This window comes from Saimiri boliviensis, chromosome 7 (genome assembly GCF_048565385.1).
Source record: "Saimiri boliviensis isolate mSaiBol1 chromosome 7, mSaiBol1.pri, whole genome shotgun sequence".
Lineage (NCBI taxonomy): Eukaryota > Metazoa > Chordata > Mammalia > Primates > Cebidae > Saimiri > Saimiri boliviensis.
In genome coordinates, this window is record NC_133455.1 from 70,644,210 (window position 1) to 70,670,188 (window position 25,979).

The 25,979-nt window shown below is 50.1% G+C and overlaps 1 protein-coding gene across 1 annotated transcript; it reads left to right on the top strand.

Moving 5' to 3' along the window:
• Positions 1–319: 319 nt before the first annotated feature.
• ERBB3 (erb-b2 receptor tyrosine kinase 3) lies at positions 320–25,205 on the top strand. The gene is made up of 28 exons (XM_003939310.3): positions 320–693; positions 4,086–4,237; positions 5,274–5,460; positions 6,473–6,598; positions 7,525–7,590; positions 7,742–7,860; positions 7,969–8,110; positions 8,495–8,608; positions 8,701–8,821; positions 13,821–13,894; positions 14,059–14,149; positions 14,715–14,920; positions 15,132–15,264; positions 15,465–15,555; positions 15,767–15,921; positions 16,313–16,366; positions 16,754–16,895; positions 17,585–17,704; positions 17,829–17,927; positions 18,135–18,320; positions 19,186–19,341; positions 20,395–20,470; positions 20,662–20,808; positions 21,523–21,620; positions 21,712–21,903; positions 22,048–22,119; positions 22,913–23,213; positions 23,388–25,205. Exons 1-28 carry the CDS (start codon positions 612–614, stop codon positions 23,912–23,914), a joined length of 4,029 nt encoding a protein of 1,342 aa, XP_003939359.1. The 5' UTR covers positions 320–611; the 3' UTR covers positions 23,915–25,205.
• The last annotated feature ends 774 nt before the right edge of the window (positions 25,206–25,979 follow it).

Consider the following 25,979-nt stretch of genomic DNA (forward strand, 5'->3'; position numbering starts at 1 on the left):
CGTGAGGCAAAAAACACCCTCCCCCTCAAAAACACACAGAGAGAAATATTCACATTCAGAGAGAAAATCAACCAAGTGAACCAACCGGCTAGGGTAGTTGAGTGATTTGGTTAATGGGCGAGGCCAACTTTCAGGGGGCAGGGCTTCGGAGCGCTTTCCCCACCCTCAGCCATTACCCTTCCCTGGATCTGGGGGCCTTTTGGAATCTCGACCTCCCCTTGGCCCAGCTCCTGCAGAAAAATTAGGGCGAGCCCCATCCTCGGTCTTCTCCGCCAAGTTGCGGGACCGCGGGGCGTGGCGCGGCGCGCTCGGGGCTGGCGGTCAGAGGCTCCGCAATCCCTACTCCAGCCTCGCGCGGGAGGGGGCGCGGCCGTGACTCACCCCCTTCCCTCTGCGTTCCTCCCTCCTCTCTCTCTCACACACACACACCCCTCCCCTGCCGTCCCGCCCCGGACTCCGGCTCCGGCTCCGATTGCAATTTGTAAACTCCGCTGCCGCCGCCGCAGCCGCCACCAGTGCGCTGGCGGCTCAGGTGGCTCTCGCCTCGATGTCCTAGCCTAGGGACCCCCGGGCCGGACTGGGCTGGGCTCCCTTCACCCTCCGTCGCAGTCATGAGGGCGAACGGCGCTCTGCAGGTGCTGGGCTTGCTTTTCAGCCTGGCCCGGGGCTCAGAGGTGGGCAACTCTCAGGCAGGTAAGCGGCGCGGGAGCACCGGCGGGCTCCGCACCTGGGAGCCCGAACCCAGTGCGCGCAGTCTCGGAGGGCAGGGGCAGGGTCCCAGGCGGCGCGGGGTGTGGGTGCTGCGCCGGGTCCGCCGGGACCACCTGGGAGTGGGGCGGTCGGGCTCGGGTTATCGGCGTGGTCCGGCCGACGGCGGCATTCCTGGAACCTCACGACCCGCTTCCCCAGAGCGTCGCCGACCCTCTAATTGGTCTCCCCAGAAGATGCTGAGGCCGAAACAGTAGTTCACACTTCTAAGGGGCCCTGCAGGGAGCGGAGCGGGGACCTTCATTCTGTAAACAGGAGGTGCTTGGAGGTGGGGACCCTGGCGGAAGGGTCTCGGTTTGCTCTCCAGCCTCCTACCCCCTACCTCGCACCGATTTCAGCCACCCCTAGTTTCGTTGTTTTGTCGACAGGGCGGAGCTACACAAGGTTGGAGGGGGTTGTTATTCTCTGGTGTTGGAAAAACAGGAGCGGCACCTCCTCTTCCGTGAGTGAGCCTGCCCTGGGGAGGTCTGAGATTAACCAGAGGGCCAAGTTCAGGTGACATCAGGCGGGAGGCCCAGCAGAGGCTGGCGCCCGCTTTCCTCAAAATAGTAGAGCTTGAGCAACAACTCTTTGTCAAAACCCAGGTCAACACAACTCATATTTACTGAGCATCTACTATATACAAGGCCCTGGGCCAGGAGCTGTAGGGGCGAGGATGCCCAGCCTCTTGTCTTTTCCCTCCCCAGCCTGAGGATCAAGAGGGCACCTCTGCTGCTTTGTAAGCCTCCCACCTTGGGGAGTCCTTCCTGGGCCCAGCTCGTGTGCCCCCTGTCCCCATTTTGTTTATTGTCTTGACACTGTCTCTAGGACCCTAGACAGACCCCTGGATTGCTCTTCTCTAGTCCTCCCCGACTCCCATGCTATCTGAGCCCACTCCTTCGGGGTGTCTCTGGGTCCCTGGACACCTGAGGACTGAAGTCCTGTGGCGCTCCTCCCCTCCCCCCCCAGATCCCAGCTTAGGGTTTGGCACCGCCAGGGCCCCTTCCCCAGTGTGGGAGTGGAAGGAACCACCTGTGCTTCCCCCACAGTTGCTGGGCCTAAATTTAGAGTCTGGGATTTTGAGATGTGAACACTCCCAGCTGGTGGAGGGGGGTGGTCTGGGGACTGGCGTGGGAGGGAGCAGTGGAGTGACTGTGTAACTGTCCCATCCAGACCCTGCAATCTTCACTCGGAAACCCAGGAGTACTAGATTCTGGCCATCCTCCCTGGGGAGGCAGGAGGCAGGCATGGTTGGGTCTCTTTACCCTTTATCTGGGTCCTGCAGCCTCTGGGCATCCGGCCCTGTCTCAGTGCTTCTATAGCCCCTTTGTCCTGGCTGTGATGGGGGTGGGGGATGTTGGAGGGGAGGCCTCTGCTTGAGGAGGGGCTGGAGATTCTGGCTCTGACCCACCCCCAGTGCTCTCTACCAAAGGAGGGCCTGTGCCCTCCCTATGCTCCCAGTCCCTGGGTACCGCAGGGATTTTTGTGATTCCCTCCTCTGCCCTGCTCCCCAGCCTGCCTGGCTCCTCCCCAGAGATGTTGTTTGTGCTCCCTTATTGCCCAGGCCCTTTGCCCCTGTCTGTGTAACATGGACTTTACCCTTAAGGTAGCAAGGAAACTGTAGCCTTCCAAGCACAGACACAAAATCTGCACCAACACTTATGGGCACGTGGGATAGATAGGGCCACCTGAAGTACTTCCTGCAAGGAAACCCAACTGTAGGTTTCTGGGCCAGGAGGACCAATGTGTACGTGTTCGTGTGTGTGTGTGTGTGTGTGTTGTGTGCGTATGTGTGTGTTGTGTTCGTGTGTGTGTTGTGTGCGTATGTGTGTGCCCACACTACTACTTCCTTGTGCAGAAAGCTTGGCTCCTCCTTGTCTGGGGAGACGGGTTGGCACCATAACTTGGGAAAGGGGGTGTCCTGCCAGGAAGGGGGTGGGGGTGGGGCTGTCCAGAAATGACTAACCTTCCCAGTCTCTTTCATTTCAACCCAAGGACCAAGGAGTTCCCTGCTCCTCTGGAACTAGCTCTCTTTGGTGGGACTAGCCAACCTTCATGGGGAGTGATAAGGGGGTCAAGAGGTCAGACTAGGGGTGTATGTTATAGGAGGGATTGGGGCCTCACCAGTCTCCCTCCCTCTATTCCCACTGAGCTACCACCGCCTCAGGGAAGGGTGGCTGGAACAGGTGGTATCTACCCCCTACTCCCCACACCACACACATGATCTTCCACTGAACCAGAAGAAAGAGACTGGGGTAGGGCTTCAGAATCCAGGATTGCCCATAGCCCATCGTCCACCACATTTGCAAAGAAGAGTGAACTCCCAAGGCTGACACGCCTCACGTGCCTCTAGTCTAGGCTCTCGCTAAGTGCGGGTGCAGACTGCCTTGGTGAAAGCCTTTTTCATGAATCTCTTCTAACAATGAAATTGGGTGGAGGCTCAGTGTGGGATGTCTGCTACTGTTTCTCTCTAGGCTTCTCTGTATTTGCTGAAAAATACTCTAGGGCTGGAAAGTGATGCCGAGGTTGCTAGAGTGTGTTGGGATAGGGGGAGAGTGAGAAGGAAAGCCTGAGTTTAGGAAAGAGGGGAGGCAACCAGCTCCTTATCTTCCAGTTTTAAAGACAAAGTGCCCATTGACCCCCCCCCCCTGCCACGACTGCCAGAGCTCCCCCCTCTAGTGAGGTCACTTGTCTGATCCCAAGGCTTGAGGGTGGAGGGGGGTGCTGCTGAGGACGGGGTGTCTAGGGACAGGGTGGGGCAGCCCCCCTCCTGGATAGAATCGCCTCATTGTGGGCTGGACTGTGGCCCCAGGCACTGCCCCCACCCTCTGCCCCCATCCCACCCTCAGTAGACACAATAGGGGCTGTGTACTAGCCCCAAAGAGATATTTATTCCAGGACCTAGAGAGAAGCAGGATGAGGGACAGAGAAGTGAGTGCCCTGCTTGGAGGGGGAGAGGAGGATAATCAAAGTTGTGGCCCTTTCCTAACTTCTCCTTTCTAGAGAGGGAAACAAATTCCCTGTCTTCTTTCTCAATTAACCCCTTAGTACCCAAAGTCGTACCCAAAAGAGGCACAGAAGGGTCCCAGGTAGAAAAAGGAAATCTTCAAATCTTCACCGTCCTGTTCATGGAGTCGGGAGGGGATTCTGAGAAGAGAAAAGGCTCTCAGGCCACTCCAGCCTCTGTCTGTCGCTTGCGGGAGGGTTGGAGGCAAATGCCCTCTGATCCTGTCTAGTGTAACTGGAAGAGGGCAACCAAGGGGGTGATCTTGGGGGATGGCAGACGGACCGAGAACTTGTGTCCAGCCCTCAGCCACTCTTCCCTCTGCTTTGAACAGTGTGTCCTGGGACTCTGAATGGGCTGAGTGTGACCGGCGATGCTGAGAACCAATACCAGACACTGTACAAGCTCTACGAGAAGTGTGAGGTGGTGATGGGGAACCTCGAGATTGTGCTCACGGGACGCAATGCCGACCTCTCCTTCCTGCAGGTTAGCAGGCCTGCCCTCCTTACTCTGTTGTAACCAAGGATATGTAGGGGGCAGGGGCAGGGGCAGGGGCAGGTGGTGTTCTGTGATAGTGCGAGGTCAGCAGGGACTAGTGCAGAGAGACACCTGAGGACCGAGAGGGTATCTGGGGAGATGGGGAAGGGACCCTCCTGGCATGAGGAGCTTTGAGGAGAAAGCTGCCTGTCTTTACTCCCAGAAGTGACACAGTAGTGTGACACAGTCTACTCCCTACTCCAAAACAGGAATTAGAAAGAGTTAAGGCTGGGTGCAGGGGCTCATGCCTGTAATCTCAGCACTTTGGGAGGCCAAGGAGGGCAGATTACTTGAGGTCAAGAGTTCAAGACCAAGAACTCACCAAGTTGCCCAGGCAACTTGGTGAACCCTGTCTCCACAAAAATATAAAAATTAGCCGGGCATGGTACCACGTACCTGTAGTCCTAGCTACTCAGAGGGCTGAGGTGGTAGGATCGCCTGAGTCCAGGAGTTTGATGCTGCAGTGAGCCAAGATCCTGCCACTCCACTCCAGCCTGGGTGACAGAGTGAGACCCTGCTCACACACACACACACACAAATAAATAAATAAAAAGGGAGGAAGGAAGACTTAAAAGAGTTAAAGAGCCGGGCGCGGTGGCTCAAGCCTGTAATCCCAGCACTTTGGGAGGCCGACGCGGGTGGATCACGAGGTCAAGAGATCGAGACCATCCTGGTCAACATGGTGAAACCCCGTCTCTACTAAAAATACAAAAAATTAGCTGGGCATGGTGGCACATGCCTGTAATCCCAGCTACTCAGGAGGCTGAGGCAGGAGAATTGCCTGAACCCAGGAGGCGGAGGTTGCGGTGAGCCGAGATCGCGCCATTGCACTCCATCCTGGGTAACAAGAGCGAAACTCCGTCTCAAAAAAAAAAAAAAAAAAAAAAAAAAGTTTTTAAAGAGTCATTTACGCCTGAGGGAGGGAGAGGGATTGAGCTTTTTTTGCCCCCTTGTCCCTCTCATTGCATAATCTGCTCTGTAACAGTGGATTCGAGAAGTGACAGGCTATGTCCTCGTGGCCATGAATGAATTCTCTATACTACCATTGTCCAACCTCCGCGTGGTGCGGGGGACCCAGGTCTACGATGGGAAGTTTGCCATCTTCGTCATGTTGAACTACAACACCAATTCCAGCCATGCTCTGCGCCAGCTCCGCTTGACTCAGCTCACCGGTCAGTTCCCCATGGTTCCTTCTGGCCTCACCCCTCAGCCAGCCCAAGACTTGTACTTGCACCTCCTTGATGATGTCCCAAGACTGCTCACTCTAAGTGCCTCTTCCAAGGTGCCCATCACCTTAGCAACTGTGGTCTAAAGGTCCCCAATAGAGGTTAATAGAGGGCCCCCAGTAGGGGGCGCTAGAGTCATGGTGGGGCTGGAGTCAGAGCTGGATCTGCTACCCATTTCTCTAACTTCAAAGTACAGTGTATCAGAGGCTGGGTACAATGGCTCACACTGGTAATCCCAGTACTTTGGGAGGCCAAGAAGGGCAGATCACTTGAGATCAGGAGTTCAAGACCAGCCTGACCAATATGGCAAAACCGTCTCTACTAAAAATACACACACACAAAAAATTAGCTGCGTGTAGTGGTGCACACCTGTAATCCCAGCTGCTTGGGAGGCTGAGGTAGGGGAATCACTTGAACCCGGGAGGCGCAGGTTGCAGTGAGCCAAGATCGAACCGCTGTACTCCAGCCTGGGTGACAGTGAGACTCCATCTCAAAAAAAAAAAAAAAAAAAAAAATCCAAAGTACAGTATACCTGGATGTTCCTCCTTTCCTGGGAATCCTACCTTTACTCTCCTAAACCAAACTCCCATGAGCTGGGGGAGTATAGGGGTTAAATATCACCTGTCCATCTTCTGCTTCTCCCTGTCCCAGTCAGTTGGAAAACATACAGGCAGGGTTTGGGGGATGTTGAGTCAGAGATCTTCTCTCCCTCTCTCCCTTTCCCTCCCCAACTAGCTAAACCGGATCTGGACAGGTGACTGAAGAGGCAGGAGTGTCTTTTGGCCTGACTCCTCCTCTTATAAAGCAAGTCTTCTCTGCAGCTTGGATTTAATTGGATCTATCTGCCTGCGTTGTTCTCCCACTCATGAGTGTCAGGTGTCCTTTTGGATGGGTGGGAAAGTAAGGCAGAGGTGTTCCGCTGCAGCCCTTAACCCTGTCACTTCTTTCCCTACCACAGAGATTCTGTCAGGGGGTGTTTATATTGAGAAGAACGATAAGCTTTGTCACTTGGACACAATTGACTGGAGGGACATCGTGAGGGACCGAGATGCTGAGATAGTAGTGAAGGACAATGGCAGAAGCTGTGAGTGGCCGTGATCAAGACTGCTCCCCCACCCCACCAAACCAGAGTGACTCCCTTCTTCCCATCATCCTAACATTCCTGATCTGAACTCGCCTCCCCATGGAACAAACACCTCAGGTCCCTGACCCAGCAGCCCGCCAGGAAGGACCATGCCAGTCCCCTGGAATCCAAACCACAGCGGAGGTGTTTCAAGAAAAGGAGCAGGCCGAGCATGGTGGCTCATGCCTGTAAACTCAGCCCTTTGGGAGGCCAAGGTGGGAGGATTGCTTGAACCCAGGAGTCCAAGACCAGCCTGGGTAACATAGCAAGACCCCATCTCTACAAAAAATTTAAAAATCAGACAGATGTGGTGGCTGGCACACACCTGTAGTCCCAACCACCCGGGAGGCTGAGGCAGAGGATTGTTTGAGCCCAGGAGGCTGCAGTTGCAGTGAGCTGTGATTGTGCCATTGTACTCTAGCCTGGGCAACAGAGTGAGACCCTGTCTCAAACAAACAAACAAAAAACCCACAAAGATTCCTGGGTATTAAGCAGGGAAGCCAGATATTTAGACTCCACATCTGTTATTTGTTCCTCTAGAATATGCTCCCCTCTCCTTGGAGCCCACCTTCCCCTGACCATTCACATGCATATATTCAGTTTGCCCAGAAGGAACCAAGTTCCTGGGTTGGGACTGGAGCTAAGGTTGGCATTTGCCCCAGTCCCTCCCCTTCAGCTGCCCAGTGGGTGGTGTGGAGGCGTGGCCCCGCCCCTTGTTGACAGGTTCATTTGAGCCCAGCCCTGCTCTCCAAGAGCAGGGAGGGACACAGCCCTGGCTTTTTGCTTCCCGGGATTGAGGTGCCTGTGTGCTGACATCATACCCTGTTGATTCAAACAAGCCTTTCTTAGCCCTGATGGCCCCTTGTGTTGTCTTCCTTCCCAACCAGGTCCCCCCTGTCATGAGGTTTGCAAGGGGAGATGCTGGGGTCCTGGACCTGAAGACTGCCAGACATGTGGGTTTGAACTTCCCTCCAAAAACTTCACTCAGATGCTTTCATATCCCTTCCTCTCCAAGCCCGGGTCAACACTGGGGGGAGGCATGAGCAGTGGCCTCAGAATTCAGTTCCAGAAGCTCTAACTGCCATGCTTTCTCTCCTTCTGTAGTGACCAAGACCATCTGTGCCCCTCAGTGTAATGGTCACTGCTTTGGGCCCAACCCCAACCAGTGCTGCCATGATGAGTGTGCCGGGGGCTGCTCAGGCCCTCAGGACACAGACTGCTTTGTATGTACTCTTTCCATTGTCTGCCTTCTGAAATTGGGATGTGGCCTTTGGGGAGGAGGTTGGGGTACCTATGTAACAGCAATCTGATGAGCCTGCTTTTTTTCCCAGGCCTGTCGGCACTTCAATGACAGTGGAGCCTGTGTACCTCGATGTCCACAGCCTCTTGTCTACAACAAGCTAACTTTCCAGCTGGAACCCAATCCCCACACCAAGTATCAGTATGGAGGAGTTTGTGTAGCCAGCTGTCCCCGTAAGTGTCTGAGGGGAGGGAACAATCATCAACAATAGTAGATCCAAGATTTTAGACAAAATTTTGGGAGGCAAAAAGAATCTGGTTGGGTGATAAATAGGAAGATTGGTGAATGGTTATGATCATCTAACCAGCCCAGTGAGTGACCCCTACGTCCTGTCCACCCATGACTTCAGCTATCACCCTTACTTCTGCTCCTGGTAGCAACAAAGAGTGAAGAGACTTTCAAATCTATAGGGCAGCACTTAAGGAACCTAGGGTGGCAGATGGAGACAAATCCAGTGCAGAGCAGGAGGGAGCCCAGGCCCAGAGCAAGGGTTCCATTGGTAGCGGGCAGTGTTCATCGCTCCTCTCTGATGGTATCCTCCTCCTTCTCTTCCGTAGATAACTTTGTGGTGGATCAAACATCCTGTGTCAGGGCCTGTCCTCCTGACAAGATGGAAGTAGATAAAAACGGGCTGAAAATATGTGAGCCTTGTGGGGGACTATGTCCCAAAGGTGGGTAGGAGATGGTAAGAAGTTGTGAAGACACAGCCTTTCCTCTGAGCCTGCGCAGACCCCCCCCTACTGAGCCTTTCTTACATTTGCAGCCTGTGAGGGGACAGGCTCTGGGAGCCGCTTCCAGACTGTGGACTCGAGCAACATCGATGGATTTGTGAACTGCACCAAGATCTTGGGCAACCTGGACTTCCTGATCACCGGCCTCAATGGGTTAGAGATCCTGCCTTCCCTCCCTAGACCCCAGCCCACACACCCCTTACAGTTCACGTCATTGGCCTAAACTTTCCTATGTGGAGCTGACTAGGAATCAAAGTCATAAAATCCTAGTCTGTTACAAAGGATCTGAGAGAATGCTGAACACATCCTCCATTGAGGCCTTGGGTCCCCTCAGGGACATCTTTGAGCAATTCAATATCACCTTGCCAAGGAACAAGAGACAGAAACAGTATATCCTCCTTCTTAAAGTTTTCTTCTTCTTTTTTCTTTCTTTTGAGAAAGGGTCTTGCTCTGTCACCTAGGTTGGAGTGCAGTGGCGTGATCTTGGCTCACTGCAGCCTCGACCTCCTGGGCTCAAGTGATCCTCCCACCACAGCCTCCTAAGTAGCTGGGACTATAGGTGCACTCCAACATACTTGACTGATTTTTTTTTTTTAATTTATTTTTTGTAGAGGCAAGGTCTCGCTATGTTGCCCAGGCTGATCTCTAACTTCAGGGCTCAAGCGATCTTCCTGCCTTGGCCTCCCAAAGTTCTGGGAATCACAGGCATGAGTTACCGAACCTAATCTCATTCTTAAAGTTTTCTAAAAGTTCTTAATTAAATTTGGATAAAAATCTGTCTCCCCATGACTTTTAGCTGTTTTTACTCATTCCGCTCCTTGGAACAATAAAGAACAAAGGGACTTTCTAATCCATAGGACAGCACTTAAAATGTATGTGTGTCTGTGTCTGTGTGTGTGTGTGTGTGTGAGAGAGAGAAAGAGAGAGAGAGACAGAGAGAGGTAAAAAAAAAAAAAAAAAAAAAAAAAACCACGCCAGGCGCGGTGGCTCAAGCCTGTAATCCCAGCACTTTGGGAGGCCGAGGCGGGTGGATCACGAGGTCGAGAGATCGAGACCATCCTGGTCAACATAGTGAAACCCCGTCTCTACTAAAAGTGCAAAAAATTAGCTGGGCATGGTGGCACATGCCTGTAATCCCAGATAGTCAGGAGGCTGAGGCAGGAGAATTGCCTGACCCCAGGAGGCGGAGGTTGCGGTGAGCCGAGATCGCGCCATTGCACTCCAGCCTGGGTAACAAGGGCGAAACTCCGTCTCAAAAAAAAAAAAAAAAAGTATAGGGGGAATTTTATACCATTCTTGCAACTTCAGTGTACATCTAAAATTACGTCAAAATAAAAAATTAAAGGAAAAAAAACAGGTGGTCATAGTGATTTTTTTTTTTTTTTTTTTTTTGAGACGGAGTTTCGCCCTTGTTACCCAGGCTGGAGTGCAATGGCGCGATCTTGGCTTACCGCAACCTCCGCCTCCTGGGGTCAGGCAATTCTCCTGCCTCAGCCTCCTGACTATCTGGGATTACAGGCATGTGCCACCATGCCCAGCTAATTTTTTTTGTGTGTGTATTTTTAGTAGAGACGGGGTTTCACCATGTTGACCGGGATGGTCTCGATCTCTTGACCTCGTGATCCACCTGCCTCGACCTCCCAAAGTGCTGGGATTACAGGCTTGAGCCACCGCGCCCGGCTGTTTTTTTTTTTTTTTTTTGAGACGGAGTTTCGCTCGTTACCCAGGCTGGAGTGCAATGGGGCAATCTCGGCTCACCGCAACCTCCGCCTCCTGGGCTCAGGCAATTCTCCTGCCTCAGCCTACTAAGTAGCTGGGATTACAGGCACGCACCACCATGCCCAGCTAGTTTTTTGTATTTTCAGTAGAGACGGGGTTTCACCATGTTGACCAGGATGGTCTCGATCTCTCGACCTCGTGATCCACCCGCCTCGGCCTCCCAAAGTGCTGGGATTACAGGCTTGAGCCACCGCGCCCGGCTTTTTTTTTTTTTTTTTTTTTTTTTTTTTAATGATAAAGTCTCACTCTGTCGCCCAGGCTGGAGTGCAGTGGTGCAATCTTGGCTCACTGCAACCCTCGCCTCCCAGGTTCAAGCAATTCTCCTGCCTCAGCCTTCTGAGTAGCTGGAATTATAGGCATGTGCCACCACTCCCAGCTAATTTTTGTATTTTTAGTAGAGACAGGGTTTCACCAAGTAGACCAGGCTGATCTTGAACTCCAGACCTCAAGTGATCTGCCCACCCCAGCTTCCCAAAGTGCTGGAATTACAGGTGTGAGCCACCATGCCTGGCTCTTTTACTCAGATCTCCCAAATGTTAACATACTACATATGCTTTATCACTTCTTTCTGCACACACACACACACACACACACACACAAAACATATGCTCTTGTTTTTCTGGACCACTTGAGGATAAATTTTCACACGATTCTTTCTTTCGCTTGTTATATTTTATTGTGTATTCCTTAAAAACAATAATATTTTCTTTTTCTTTATTTCTTTTTTTTTTTTTTGAGACCGAGTTTTGTGCTTGTTGCCCAGGCTGGAGTGTATTGCGCAATCTCAGCTCACTGTTAACTTCCACCTCCCAGGTTTGAGCAATTCTCCTGCCTCAGCCTCCCGGGTAGCTAGGATTACAGGCATGCTCCACCACGCCTGGCTAATTTTGTATCTTTAGTAGAGACAGGGTCTCTCCATGTTAGTTAAGCTGGTCTCAGACTCCAAACCTCAGGTGATCATCTGCGTCGGCCTCCCAAAGTGCTGGGATTACAGGCATGAGCCACTGCACCCAGCCAAAAACAATAATATTTTCTTACATAACCATGATATAGTTGTTTGAATCAGAAAATTAACGTTATAATACAAATAATAGCAAAATATTATCGGGTCAGGCACAGTGGCTTACACCCATAATCCCAGGACTTTGGGAGGCCAAGGCGGGTGGATCGCAAGGTCAGGAGCTCAAGACCAGCTTGACCAACGTGGTGAAACTCCGTCTCTACTAGAAATTAAAAAATAGCCAAGCATAATGGCTCACACTTATAATCTCAGCTACACAGGAGGCTGAGGCAGGAGAATCACTTGAACTTGGGAGGCAGAGGTTGCAGTGAGCTGAGAGCACGCCATTGCATTCCAACAGGCAACAGAGAGAGACTCCACCTTGAAAAAAAAGTATTATCAACCTACACACCTTATTCAGATTTCACTAATTGTCCTCCTAAGGTTTGGGATCAAACATTACATTTGGTTATCGTGCCTCTTCAGTCTCCTTTATAACAGCTCCTCAGGTTTTATTTATCTTTCGTGATATTCTTAATGAGTATAGGTTAGTTAATGGGCAGAATGTTCTTCAGTTAGGATTTGTTTGATGTGTCCTCATGATTAGATTCAAGTTTTTCTAGGGTTTTGGGGATTTTTTTGTTTTTGTTTTTGAGATAAGGTCTGGCTCTATTGCCCAGGCTGGAGTGCAATGGCATGATCTCGGCTCACTGCCACCTCTGCCTCCTGGGCTCAAGCGATCCTCCCACCTCAGCCCCGGGAGTAGCAGGGATTACAGGTGCACACCACCACGTGGGGCTGGGTTTTTTTTTTTTTTTTTTGAGACAGAGTTTCGCTTTTGTTACCCAGGCTGGAGTGCAATGGCGCGATCTCGGCTCACCACAACCTCCGCCTCCTGGGTTCAGGCAATTCTCCTGCCTCAGCCTCCTGAGTAGCTGGGATTACAGGTACGCACCACCATGCCCAGCTAATTTTTTGTATTTTTAGTAGAGACGGGGTTTCACCATGTTGACCAGGATGGTCTCGAACTCCTGACCTTGTGATCCACCCGCCTCGGCCTCCCAAAGTGCTGGCATTACAGGCTTGAGCCACCACGCCCGGCCTGGGGCTGGTTTTTTATAGAGACAGGGTTTCACCCTGCTGTCCAGGCTGGTCTCAAACTCATGAGCTCAAGCGATCCTCCCGCCTCAGCCTCCCAAAGTGCTGGGATTACAGGCATGCGCTGCCTCCAGGCTGGAGTTTGATAGGAACACCACAGAGGCTGTGAGCTCAGGGCATCCTATGGAGAATGCACGTGATGTTGATTTGCCCCAGCACTCGCTATAATGTCTCTGGTCATTTAGTTAAGGTGATATCTGTCAGGTTTTTCTACTGTAAAGTTACTGTTTTTTCCATTTGCTATTATTAAATGTCTTGGGATAACTGCCTGAATCAATTATTGTTATGATAGTTGACAAATGATAATTTTCTAATTCCATCATTTCTTCTGCATTTGTTTGTTGGCATTCTAGTGTTAGGAAGAGTCTTTCCAGTGGGCACAGTGGCTCATGTCTGTAATCTCAGCAGTTTGGGAGCAAGTGGGAAAATTGCTTGAGCCTAGGAGTTCAAGGTTACAGTGAGCTGTGATCACACTATTGCACTCCAGCCTAGGCAACAGAGTGAGACCCTGTCTCTTAAAAAAAAAAAAAAGTCTTTCTTTCCTATTTATTTATTTACTCTTATGGATACTTATTTTATTCTAGTCAATGGTTATAATCCTTTACAATCATTATTTATTTTGGTGTTTAGGTGTCCCTGATTTGGCCATTGGGAGCCCCTCCAAGCTGGCTCCTGTGTTCTTTGGGCTGTATCCTTAGTTCTTTGAGTCTTTCCTTGTTTGCACAAGATGCTCTCGGCTCATATTATAGTTCCCCTGTCCCCGCCATTTCTCCAAGGAATGTTTCCTTTTAGTGGAGAATAATATTTAGAAACGAACTTCTGAAGCCCAGGCATGGTGGCTCACGCCTGTAATCCCAGCACTTTGGGAAGCTGCGGTGGGTGGATCACCTGAGGTCGGGAGTTCAAGATCAGCCAGACCAATATGGAGAAACCCTGTCTCTACTAAAAATACAAAATTAGCCGAGCATGGTGGCCCATACCTGTAATCCCAGCTACTCAGGAGGCTGAGAGAGGAGAATCGTTTGAACCCAGGAGGCCAAGGTTGCAGTGAGCTGAGATTGTGCCATTGCACTCCAGCCCAGGCAACAAGAGTGAAACTCTGTATCAAAAAAAAAAAAAGAAGAAAAGAAAAGAAACCAAATTCTGAGGCTGAGTGTGCTCATTGACACTGGGTTATACCTTACCTTGTTGACTGGTTTCTACTGTTCTCCTCAGAGACCCCTGGCACAAGATACCTGCCCTGGACCCGGAGAAGCTCAATGTCTTCCAGACAGTACAGGAGATCACAGGTGAATGGCAGAGTGTTTGCCCTTTCTAGAATAGGTGAACCACTGGCATAAATTGCGCTCTAACTACTTGAGAAAAATCACGTCCCAAGTTACAGGGGAGGAACCAGGAGAACCCAATAAAGAAGAAGGCTCCCTGCCCATATTGCCTCTCTCCAACCCCTCAGGTTACCTGAACATCCAGTCCTGGCCTCCCCACATGCACAACTTCAGTGTTTTTTCCAACTTGACAACCATTGGAGGCAGAAGCCTCTACAAGTGAGTAAAGGGTATGGAGGAAGTGGCATCTCCAGGCAATGAAGCCTGTGTCATAGGCATTCTTGAGTAAAATACAAGCAGTGCCTCAAAACCAAAGGGTTTCAGAGTTTGATGAGGAAAGGGCAAAAGGAGGGGGGCTCCCTCTCAGTGATCTGACTAAGCACTGAGCACATTTCTTTTTTTTTTTTTTTTTTTTTTTGAGACGGAGTTTCGCTCTTGTTACCCAGGCTGGAGTGCAATGGCGCGATCTCGGCTCACTGCAACCTCCGCCTCCTGGGTTCAGGCAATTCTCCTGCCTCAGCCTCCTGAGTAGCTGGGATTACAGGCACGCGCCACCATGGCCAGCTAATGTTTTGTATTTTTAGTAGAGACAGGGTTTCACCATGTTGACCAGGATGGTCTCAATCTCTTGACCTTGTTATCCACCCGCCTTGGCCTCCCAAAGTGCTGGGATTACAGGCGTGAGCCACCGCGCCCGGCCCACATTTCTTGACTAACATGAATCCACTGCATGGTTAATGTTCCCTTAGTAGTCTCTCCTCTCATCCTGTCTCCTTATTCTCAGCCGGGGCTTCTCGTTGCTGATTATGAAGAACTTGAATGTTACATCTCTGGGCTTCCGATCCCTGAAGGAAATCAGTGCTGGGCGTATCTATATAAGTGCCAATCGGCAGCTCTGTTACCACCATTCTTTGAACTGGACCAAGCTGCTTCGGGGGCCCTCGGAAGAGCGACTAGACATCAAGCATAATCGGCCCCGCAGAGAATGCGGTGAGGGAGAGGGTCTGCTGGGTGGTAAGAACAGGAAGTCAGGGAGGAGAGGCTGGAAGGACTCTTCTGCCCACACGTGGGAGTAGGGTTGAGGGATAGAATCAAGGAGAAGGGGGATGTTAGGATGGAAGCAGTAACGAGGAAAAGCAATGAGGAGAGGGCCTGCTGGGAGTCCTCAGACTTCTCTCCTAATCTACCCTTTGTTTTCCAGTGGCAGAGGGCAAAGTGTGTGACCCACTGTGCTCCTCTGGGGGATGCTGGGGCCCGGGCCCTGGTCAGTGCTTGTCCTGTCGAAACTACAGCCGAGAAGGTGTCTGTGTAACCAACTGCAACTTTCTGAATGGGTACAGTGAGGGGAGCCAGTCAAGGATGGGTGGGGGTGAGACCCTGCAATGGAACTGTTCAGATGGCATATAATAAAAGCCTTTAGAAAGCTTTCTGCATATGCCTTGGTGGGAGTGAGATAGGAGACCTGTGGTTGTGGGATCAGGGCATGAAGGTCAGGACTTGGAAGTGACCCCCCTCCCTTTATTCTCCGATGCAGGGAGCCTCGAGAGTTTGCCCATGAGTCCAGATGCTTCTCTTGCCACCCGGAATGCCAGCTCATGGAGGGAACTGTCACATGCAATGGCTCGGTATAGTAGCAGCACCAGGATCTCCAAGGGAGACACAGAAGGGGCAATACTTGGAGCATGTGGGGAATGATATGGCTAAGGAGAGCACAGAAAGAACAGATAATGCTAGGGTCTGCAGATAGAAGATTCTGAATGTCTGGGCTGGTCTTTGCTGGGAGGTATGGAATTGACCTTGGATCTGATTCTTCCTGACCTTCTCTCTTCCACTCAGGGCTCCGATACTTGTGTTCAATGTGCCCATTTTCGAGATGGGCCCCACTGTGTGAGCAGCTGCCCCCATGGAGTCCTAGGTGCCAAGGGGCCCATCTACAAGTACCCAGATGTTCAGAATGAATGTCGGCCCTGCCATGAGAACTGCACCCAGGGGTCAGTGATGGGATGATAGGGAGAGGGGGTCAGGTGGAACAGTAGGAGCACAGAACTAGGGTGAGGGAAGCAGAAAGAAGAGAGTGGCTGTGATTTAAGAATCACTCCCAGCTGCATACTGAAGGATTGGAGAAAGGGAAAATCAGTAACAGCACAAAATTACACCACAGTTTTGGGAACCTGGAATAAACACAGTTCAAGGGAGTTTTACTCAAGAGGGGCTTGGGGAGAGCTAGTGAGCTGGAGGTGGAGGCCATGTCTTGGGATCAGCTTTGGGCTCCAGGATGGGATGCCATGGTAAGTTCTGAAATAAGCTTTTGTATGTTGAGGCTGTTGAAATTGAGCCTCTGTTGTCCAAGCTCTCATTTAAGGTTGTGACTTTCTTCTCTAGGTGTAAAGGACCAGAGCTTCAAGACTGTCTAGGACAAACACCGGTGTTGATCGGGTATGATGGGTTTGGAGATTCTGGAAACTGGGGATATTTGGGAGTTGGGAGAGAGGTAGTTTCCTGGAGAGAAGAGCGAGGGTGTCTTCATTCTGGCCTTTTATGTACGCGGTCCACTATCGTTAGAACGCAGGCTTCTGGACTTCCCTTCCTAAAGTTAACTTGCAGTATTCTACACTTGATCTTAGCCAAAAGGCCGAGAAGCGATAACTTGCAGTATTCTAAGAGTGGTCCTGATTTAGGTTGGTCCCTTCCGTGCTTAAGGATATATATGTGAATGCTAATTTCTTGCCCCAGATATGCACCATACCTTTAGCACAAGTATAGTTGACATTTGTAAGGAAGATGAAAATCCAGAATAATGTTGGGTTTCTGTATATCCCATAGCAAAACCCACCTGACAATGGCTCTGACAGTGATAGCAGGATTGGTAATGATTTTTGTGTTCCTGGGTGGCACTTTTCTCTACTGGCGTGGGCGCCGGATTCAGAATAAAAGGGCTATGAGGCGATACTTGGAACGGGGTGAGGTGAGTACTTAGTTTACTTTTGTTTTTTCTTTTCTTTTTTGCATGCCCTGGAAATCTCTTTATAGCTTAATTTTCAGTGGTACCCTGTGTACCCAGTGGTCAGTGATGGGATGAACATCAGTCCCCTCATCTTTCCGCAGAGATTTGATCCCTTTCTTCAAGGAGGTAGTGTGATCCCCTAGAAAAGACACTGGTCAGAGAAATAGGAGGCATGCATTCTAGTCCCGAATTTGCCATTAATTTGCCACATGACTTTGAAGAAGTTACTTCTCTGTGCCTAAGTTTATGCATTTATACGGAAGAAATAACACTCATCCTTCCAGCATGGCTGTAAGGGTAGGGAGAGATGATGTAAAAGTGCTTTGGAAAGCACAGAGCACTGTATAAAAGTAGTGAAGGTGGTAATAGTATTACCAACTCTCCCTAGCTGTCCCTTTACCCCACTTCTTGGTCCCCCGTCAAAGGGAAAACCCAACCCCTTTGATTCCTGATCTCATGAGCACAAATAACTTCCTCAATCTTCAAGGTCTGTTATTCCTCAATATGCCTATAACGCTTTCCAGGACTAACAATGATTTCTCTTCCAGTCCTTTTGGCTCGCTACTTTTGGCATTCACTTCTGGGGAGCGGGTTGGAGTGGGACATGGGAATGGTCTTTCCTGAGTACCTCCTTCCCATTTGCTCCTTAGAGCATAGAGCCTCTGGATCCCAGTGAGAAGGCTAACAAAGTCTTGGCCAGAATCTTCAAAGAGACAGAGTTGAGGAAGCTTAAAGTGCTTGGCTCGGGTGTCTTTGGAACTGTGCACAAAGTGAGTGACCTAAAGGAATTCTGGAGAGGTGGGGAAAGCATTTAGGGCGAACGGTGAAAGATTTTTGCAAAAGACTGACCTAGGGAGAATGACCCTATGCTGACTCCTATCCCAAACTTCCCAGGGAGTGTGGATCCCTGAGGGTGAGTCAATCAAGATTCCAGTCTGCATTAAAGTCATTGAGGACAAGAGTGGACGGCAGAGTTTTCAAGCTGTGACAGATGTAAGTGAAGGGTATTCTGCATGTCGCTAGGAGAGAGGACAATATTAGATATAATCATGTAGAAGCATGGTCCTGTGCTTCTCAGCAGCTACTGTGTTAGCCATGTTGATGCGCTTGAATTTTGGGGGGTACCCTGGGCTGGCTGTGCAGATACTGAGTGTATGTGAACCTGCTGGTTTCCTGGATAACACCTTTTGTGTCTCTTAGCATATGCTGGCCATTGGCAGCCTGGACCATGCCCACATCGTACGGCTGCTGGGACTATGCCCAGGGTCATCTCTGCAGCTTGTCACTCAATACTTGCCTCTGGGTTCTCTGCTGGATCATGTGAGACAACACCGGGAAGCACTGGGGCCACAGCTGCTGCTCAACTGGGGAGTACAAATTGCCAAGGTGAAAGGAGCCTGGAGGATTTCTGTGATAAGAACTGCTTGGCCGGGCACGGTGGCTCACGCCTGTAATCCCAGCACTTTGGGAGGCCGAGGCGGGTGGATCACGAGGTCGAGAGATCGAGACCATCCTGGTCAACATGGTGAAACCCCATCTCTACTAAAAATACAAAAAATTAGCTGGGCATGGTGGCACTTGCCTGTAATCCCAGCTACTTAGGAGGCTGAGGCAGGAGAATTGCTGGAACCCAGGAGGCGGAGGTTGCGGTAAGCCGAGATCGCGCCATTGCACTCCAGCCTGGGTAACAAGAGCGAAACTCCGTCTCAAAAAAAAAAAAAAGAAAAGAACTGCTTGGCTGGGGGCAGGCCAGGAAAAAGTGGAAAGGTTGAAGTTCTGAGAGGTAGGGTCCCCAACCCTGGGCTACAGGCTGGTACTGGTCCATGGCCTGTTAAGAACTGGGCCACATAGTAGGTGAGCAGCAGGCGAGTGAGTGAAACTTCATCTGTATTTACAGCCAGTCCCCATCACTTGTATTACCACCTGAGCTCCACCTCCTGTCAGATCAGCGGCAGGATTAGATTCTCATAGGAGCATGAGTGACCTCTATTGTGAACTGTGCATGTGAAAGATCTAGGCTTTGCACTCCTTATGAGACTCTAACTCATGCCTGATAATCTGAGATGGAACGGTTTCATCCCAAAACCAACCCTCCCTTTCCACCAGAAAAACTGTCTTCCACAATACCGGTCCCTGGTGCCAAAAAGTTGGGGACCACTGCTGAGAGATACCTGCAAGATTTGGGGGAATTCCAGATCTCGGTGACTGATTCCCCCAACTTTAAGAATACTTTCTTCCCCTATATCTACAGGGTATGTACTACCTTGAGGAACATGGTATGGTGCATAGAAACCTCGCTGCCCGAAACGTGCTACTCAAGTCGCCCAGTCAGGTTCAGGTGGCAGATTTTGGTGTGGCTGACCTGCTGCCTCCTGATGATAAGCAGCTGCTATACAGTGAGGCCAAGGTGAGGTGACACAAAGGGCTGGGTAAGGTGGTGGGCATGGAATGAAGCATGGGGCTAGGGAGCAGTCAGTGGTCTCTTCCAAAGGCAAACTTACTTCATGGTAAGTTCAAGGAGAGGAGGCTGCAGATGGCCGGATATCTTAGTTCAGAGAGCAACAAAGAAAAGAATGATCAAGAACTTGGGTGGAAAAAACCAACATGGTAACATGAAAGATGCCCAGCAGGAAAAAAAAAAAAGAACTTGGGACTTAGCCGAGCGCGGTGGCTCACACCTATAATCTCAGCACTTTGGGAGGCTGAGGTGGGTGGATCACGAGGTCAGGAGTTCAAGACCAGCCTGACGAACATGGTGAAACCCTGTCTCTACTAAAAATACAAAAATTAGTTGGGCATGGTGGCATGTGCCTGTAATCCCAGCTACTCCAGAGGCTGAGGCAGGAAAATCTCTTGAACCCAGGAGGTGGAAGTGGCAATGAGCTGAGATCGCACCACTGCCACTGCACTCCAGCTTGGGTGACAGAGCAAGACTCCATCTCAAAAAAATAAATAAATAAAGGCTGGTCCGAAGGTAGTGAGTTATCTCAATTGATTGTTTACAGTCAGTTACAGATCGAACTCCTTGTTCTACTCTTTCCCCCCTTCTCACTACTGCACTTGACTAGTCTTTTAAAAAAAAAGAACTTGAGGCCGGGCGTGGTGGCTCAAGCCTGTAATCCCAGCACTTTGGGAGGCCGAGGCGGGTGGATCACGAGGTCAAGAGATCGAGACCAACCTGGTCAACATGGTGAAACCCCATCTCTACTAAAAATACAAACAATTAGCTGGGTATGGTGGCACATGCCTGTAATGCCAGCTACTCAGGAGGCTGAGGCAGGAGAATTGCCTGAACCCAGGAGGCGGAGTTTGCAGTGAGCCGAGATCGCGCCATTGCACTCCAGCCTGGGTAACAAGAGTGAAACTCCGTCTCAAAAAAAAAAAAAAAGAACTTGAGACTTGGAAATGCTAAGAAAATTTGTGGAAATAAACTGGTGATACCTCTATCTTTAATCCACAGACTCCAATTAAGTGGATGGCCCTTGAAAGTATCCACTTTGGAAAATACACACACCAGAGTGACGTCTGGAGCTATGGTCAGTGCATCTGGATGCCCTCTCTACCATCACTGGCCCCAATTTCAAAGTTACCTTTTGAGACCCTCTCTTAGAATCTTAGAATTTCTAAGCACTTCAGATTTTTGAGTCAGATCAGGTTCTGCTTTCCCTTCACTTCATGCCTATGTCGACTATTTTGCCAGTGACTACTCCATTTCTTCCTGCACCAGGTGTGACAGTTTGGGAGTTGATGAGCTTCGGGGCAGAGCCCTATGCCGGGCTGCGATTGGCTGAAGTACCAGACCTGCTAGAGAAGGGGGAGCGGTTGGCACAGCCCCAGATCTGCACAATCGATGTCTACATGGTGATGGTCAAGTGTGAGTTACCGGCTAAGCCCAGACATTTTCTTTTTTTTGAGACGATATCTAGCTCTTGTCGCCCAGGCTGGAGTGCAATGGCACAATCTCGGCTCACTACAACCTCCACCTCCTGGGTTCAAGTGATTCTCTTGCGTTAGCCTCTGGTGTAGCTGGCATTACAGGCACCTGCCACCATCACCATGCCCGGCTAATTTATGTATTTTTATTAGAGACGGGGTTTTGCCATGTTGGCCAGGCTGGTCTCAAACTCCTGACCTCATGATCTTACTGCCTCGGCCTTCCAAATGCTGGTATTACAGGTATAAGCCACCGTGCCTGGCCTGACACCAGCTATTTTCCGACTTCCCTCTGTACTCTTCTTATGGCTCTATTCTCTTTTTTTTTTCTTTTTGAGATGGAGTCTCGCTCTGTCACCCATATTGGAGTGCAGAGGCATGACCTTGGCTCACTGCGGCCCCTGCTTTCTAGGTTTAAGCGATTCTCCTTTCGCAGCCTCCCAAATAGCAGGGACTACAGGCGTGCACCACCTTGCTAATTTTTTTTATATTTTTAGTAGAGCCAGGATTTCACTATGTCAGGCTGTAAACTCCCAACCTCAGGTGATCCACTCGCCTTGGTCTCCTAAAATGCTGGGATTACAGGTGTGAGCCACTGCACCTGGCCATGGCTGTATCTCCTTTCATGTCTCTACCTCCTACATCTTACCTCCAGGTTGGATGATTGATGAGAACATTCGCCCAACCTTTAAAGAATTAGCCAATGAGTTCACCAGGATGGCCCGAGACCCACCACGGTATCTGGTCATAAAGGTGAGTAGGGAGTAGGAGGTGCTAAGGAAATTTTAAAAAGGGGGAGTTGGCTGGAACCAGGATTTCCCCTAACAATCACCTATCAATGTAGAGAGGGAGTGGGCCTGGAATAGACCCTGGGGCAGAGCACCACGGTCTGACGAACAAGGAGCTAGAAGAAGTAGAGCTGGAGCCAGAACTAGACCTAGATCCAGACTTGGAAGCAGAGGAGGACAACCTGACAACCACCACACTGGGCTCCGTCCTCAGCCTACCAGTTGGAACACTTACTCGGCAACGTGGGGTAAGACAACTTCTAATTACCCAACACTTTGCACCCTGAGCCCTCACGAACCCTACAGAGACCCAGATTAACTACTCAAAGTCCCCCATGTTGAATGTAGATTTCTCCCTTCACCTTAACCTTGTCCTTATTTTTTCATCCTAGAGCCAGAGCCTTTTAAGTCCATCATCTGGATATATGCCCATGAACCAGGGTAATCTCGGGGAGGCTTGCCAGGTAAGGTTGGTAGCTGAGAGGCTGGGTTTTAGGATCAGAATGAGAGTAGTATGGAAGACATTAGAAACCTTTGAGGTTTAATCAGTGTCCTGAAAAAAAGAAGGCAGTGAGGGCCAAGCATAGTGGCTCATGTCTGTAATGCCAGTACTTTGGGAGGCCGGGGTGGATGGATCACCTGAGGTTAGGAGTTCGAGACCAGCCTGGCAATATGGTGAAACCTGTCTTTACCCAAAATACAAAAATTAGACAGGCATGGTGGTGCACACCTGTAATCTCGGCTACTCAGAAGACTGAGACAGGAGAATTGCTTGAACTGGGAGGCAGAGGTTGCAGTGAGCTGAGATTTTACTACTGCACACCAGCCTGGGCGACAGAGACTCCGTCTCAAAAAACAAAAAGGCTGGGCACAGTGGCTCACGCCTATAATCCTAGCACTTTGGGAGGCCGAAGCAGAAAGATCACAAAGTCAGAAGTTTGAGGCCAGCCTGGCCAACATGGCGAAACACCATTTCTACTAAAAACACAAAAATTAACTGGGCATGGTGGTGGGTGCCTGTAATCCCAGCTACTCTGGAGGCTGAGGCAGGAGAATTGCTTGAACCTGGGAGGCTGCAGTGCACTGAGTTTGTGCCACTGTACTCCAGCCTGGGCAACAAGAGCAAGACTTCATCTCAAAAAAAAAAAAAAAAAAAAAAAGGCAGTGAACAACCCAATCTCCTTCTAAACAAATGTCACTTCTTTCTTCATCTGTGTAAATCTCCTTGCATTATTTTTGGTTTATTTTCTTCCTTAGGAGTCTGCAGTTTCTCAGGGCAGTGAATGGTGCCCCCGTCCAGTCTCTCTGCACCCAATACCACGGGGACGCCTGGTATCAGAGTCATCAGAGGGCCATGTAACAGGCTCTGAGGTTGAGCTCCAGGAGAAAGTGTCAACGTGTAGGAGCCGGAGCCGGAGCCGGAGCCCACGGCCACGTGGAGACAGTGCCTACCATTCCCAGCGCCACAGTCTGCTTACTCCTGTCACCCCTCTCTCCCCACCAGGGTTAGAGGAAGAGGATGTCAATGGTTATGTCATGCCAGATACACACCTCAAAGGTGCCTGCCTCTTCCTAGGGCTTTCCTCAATTCTTCCTCAAATTCTTCCCCCAGGCTCCTCTAAATTATTTTGTCTTCTCCGATCGTATGCCTCTATATCCTATTCATTTTTTCAAACTTTCCCTTACCCCTGTGAAGTTCTTCACATACCTAGTCTTTCTTCTCTACCCTCAGGTACTCCCTCCTCCCGGGAAGGCACCCTTTCTTCAGTGGGTCTCAGTTCTGTCCTGGGTACTGAAGAAGATGATGAAGATGAGGAGTATGAATACATGAACCGGAGGAGAAGGCACAGTCCACCTCATCCCCCTAGGCCAAGTTCCCTTGAGGAGTTGGGTTATGAGTACATGGATGTGGGGTCAGACCTCAGTGCCTCTCTGGGCAGCACACAGAGTTGCCCACTCCACCCTGTACCAATCATGCCCACTGCTGGCACAACTCCAGATGAAGATTATGAATATATGAATCGGCAACGAGGTGGAGGTGGTCCTGGGGGTGATTATGCAGCCATGGGGGCCTGCCCAGCATCTGAGCAAGGGTATGAAGAGATGAGAGCTTTTCAGGGGCCTGGACATCAGGCCCCCCACATCCATTATGCCCGCCTAAAAACTCTACGTAGCTTAGAGGCTACAGACTCTGCCTTTGATAACCCTGACTACTGGCATAGCAGGCTTTTCCCCAAGGCTAATGCCCAGAGAACATAACCCCTGCTCCCTGTGGCACTCAGGGAGCATTTAATGGCAGCTAGTGCCTTTAGAGGGTACTCTCTTCTCCCTATTCCCTCTCTCTCCCAGGTCTCAGCCCCATTTCCCCAGTCCCAGACAATTCCATTCAACCTTTGGAGGCTTTTAAACATTTGACACAAAATTCTTATGGTATATAGCAAGATGTGCACTTTCTTCTCTTTCCTAACCCCAGGAAAGGAGAAGGTTTTCCTTGTTTTGTATGCTTTCTCAATCCCATTCCTCAGCTTCCTCACAGGTATTTCTGGAGATATGAAGGATTACTCTCCATATCCCTTCCTCTCAGGCTCTGACTACTTGGAACTAGGCTCCTAGGTGTGCCTTTGTTTCCCATCAGACTGTCAGGAAGAGGAAAGGGAGGAAACCTAGCAGAGAAAAGTATAATTTTGGTTTATGACTCTTAACCCCCTAGAAAGACAGAAGGTTAAAATCTGTGAAGATAAAGGTTAGGAGTAGATATTGATTACTTTGATAATTCAGCACTTAACTATGAGCCAGGCATCATACTAAACTTTACCTACATTATCTCACTAAGTCCTTTATCATCCTTACAACAATTCTGTGACATACATATTAACTCATTTTACAAAAAAGGGAAGCCAGGCATGGTGGCTCATACCTATAATCCCAGCATTTTGGGAGGCTGAGAATGGGAAGATCACTTGAGCCCAGGATTAGACAAGCCTAGGGAACACAGCAAGACACTGTCTCTAAGGGTGGTGGGGGAGGGGGGGGAAGGAAACTGAGCCTAAAAGAGATTAATTAAGCAGTAGGTCCAGAATGCAAAATCCTCCCAATTCTTGTGCATGTGCTCTTACTGTAAGGTGCCAAGGAAAACCGATTTAAGTCACAGCCCTTGTAAGGGGCAACGTTTCTTGTTTGCACTGAATCAAGTCTAACCCCAACAGCCACATCCTCCTCCTATACGCAGACATCTCATCTCAGGAAGTGGTGGTGGGGGTAGTCAGAAGGAAAAATAACTGGACATCTTTGTGTAAACCATAACCCACATGTGCCGTGAATGATCTTTACACCTTATCTGAGGACAGATTCACAAGGATCCCCCAAGATCCACTTTTAGGAGCCATTCTTATCCAGCAGTGACAAGCTTCCAGGTAGGATAGAAGACCCAGTTTCACGCCTCTGTTCCGTTCCTTTGGATGGGGAACTGAGGGAAAATATCTGTTGTATCACTGAAATTTTTTGTTTTGTTTTTATACGTGTCTGAATAAAAATGCCAAAGTTTTTTTCAGCTTCCTGTCTGTCAAATGAAGACATTTCATATGTTAGATAGATCTGCTCCTCAGCAGTGGACAGTCACCTTTCTGTCTTCTGACAATGCTACTCTGTCCCATGCAGCTTTCTCTAGTCCTATTATTGTATTTCTTTAGAACAAGCATAGCGTATAGTCCTTTGGGGTTTTAGTAGGAATCTACAAGGCAAACAACTGAGAATAACAAAAACAAAGAACCCACGTGCTTGGGGACTTATAAAAAGCCCTATACATGTCCGGTCTCCTTCAGAGGCCAAATACTGAAACCTCCCCATGCTTCTGAATTCATTCTTAGAAAAGTCACCAAATATATATACATTTTTTTCACGGTAAGCGCTCTCAACAAACAGCTGTCTTTCTGAACACTTCCCTTAAGTGCTCCATCCAGCCTGTTACTGGAACAATGTCATGTTACTTCTTTAGGAGTCCAGCCTCCAGACTGGGAGGCCTTTAAATGGATGATCCCTCCGGAGTCTGGCCACCCAGTTAGCCCCTGCTCCCAGCACCCTAGGTCTTCTTCCACCTGTCTGCCTCTCCCTGTTCTCTCAGCTTCGCAGGGCCACTGGACCGGCTGGGCGGGTTTCGCCAGCCGATCCAGGGATCCAAGGAAGGGCGCACCCCGCCTCCCCGCCCTAGGTGTAGACACTACCCACCCACCGCGGCTCCACCCTTGCCCCGCCGCCTCTAATCCTATTTCCTCGCCGTAGCTCCGCCCCTTTCCTTCAGCCCGCCCCTCTCTGTTACGGGCTCTCG

What these genes read in the sequence shown, in the direction of transcription:
- ERBB3 (XM_003939310.3), top strand. Translation starts at nt 612, where the DNA reads ATGAGGGCGAACGGCGCTCTGCAGGTGCTGGGCTTGCTTTTCAGCCTG. An exon ending in CAAACACCGGTGTTGATCGG is followed by an intron (nt 16,367 to 16,753) that starts GTATGATGGGTT and finishes TATATCCCATAG; the next exon opens with CAAAACCCACCTGACAATGG. An exon ending in GATACTTGGAACGGGGTGAG is followed by an intron (nt 16,896 to 17,584) that starts GTGAGTACTTAG and finishes TTTGCTCCTTAG; the next exon opens with AGCATAGAGCCTCTGGATCC.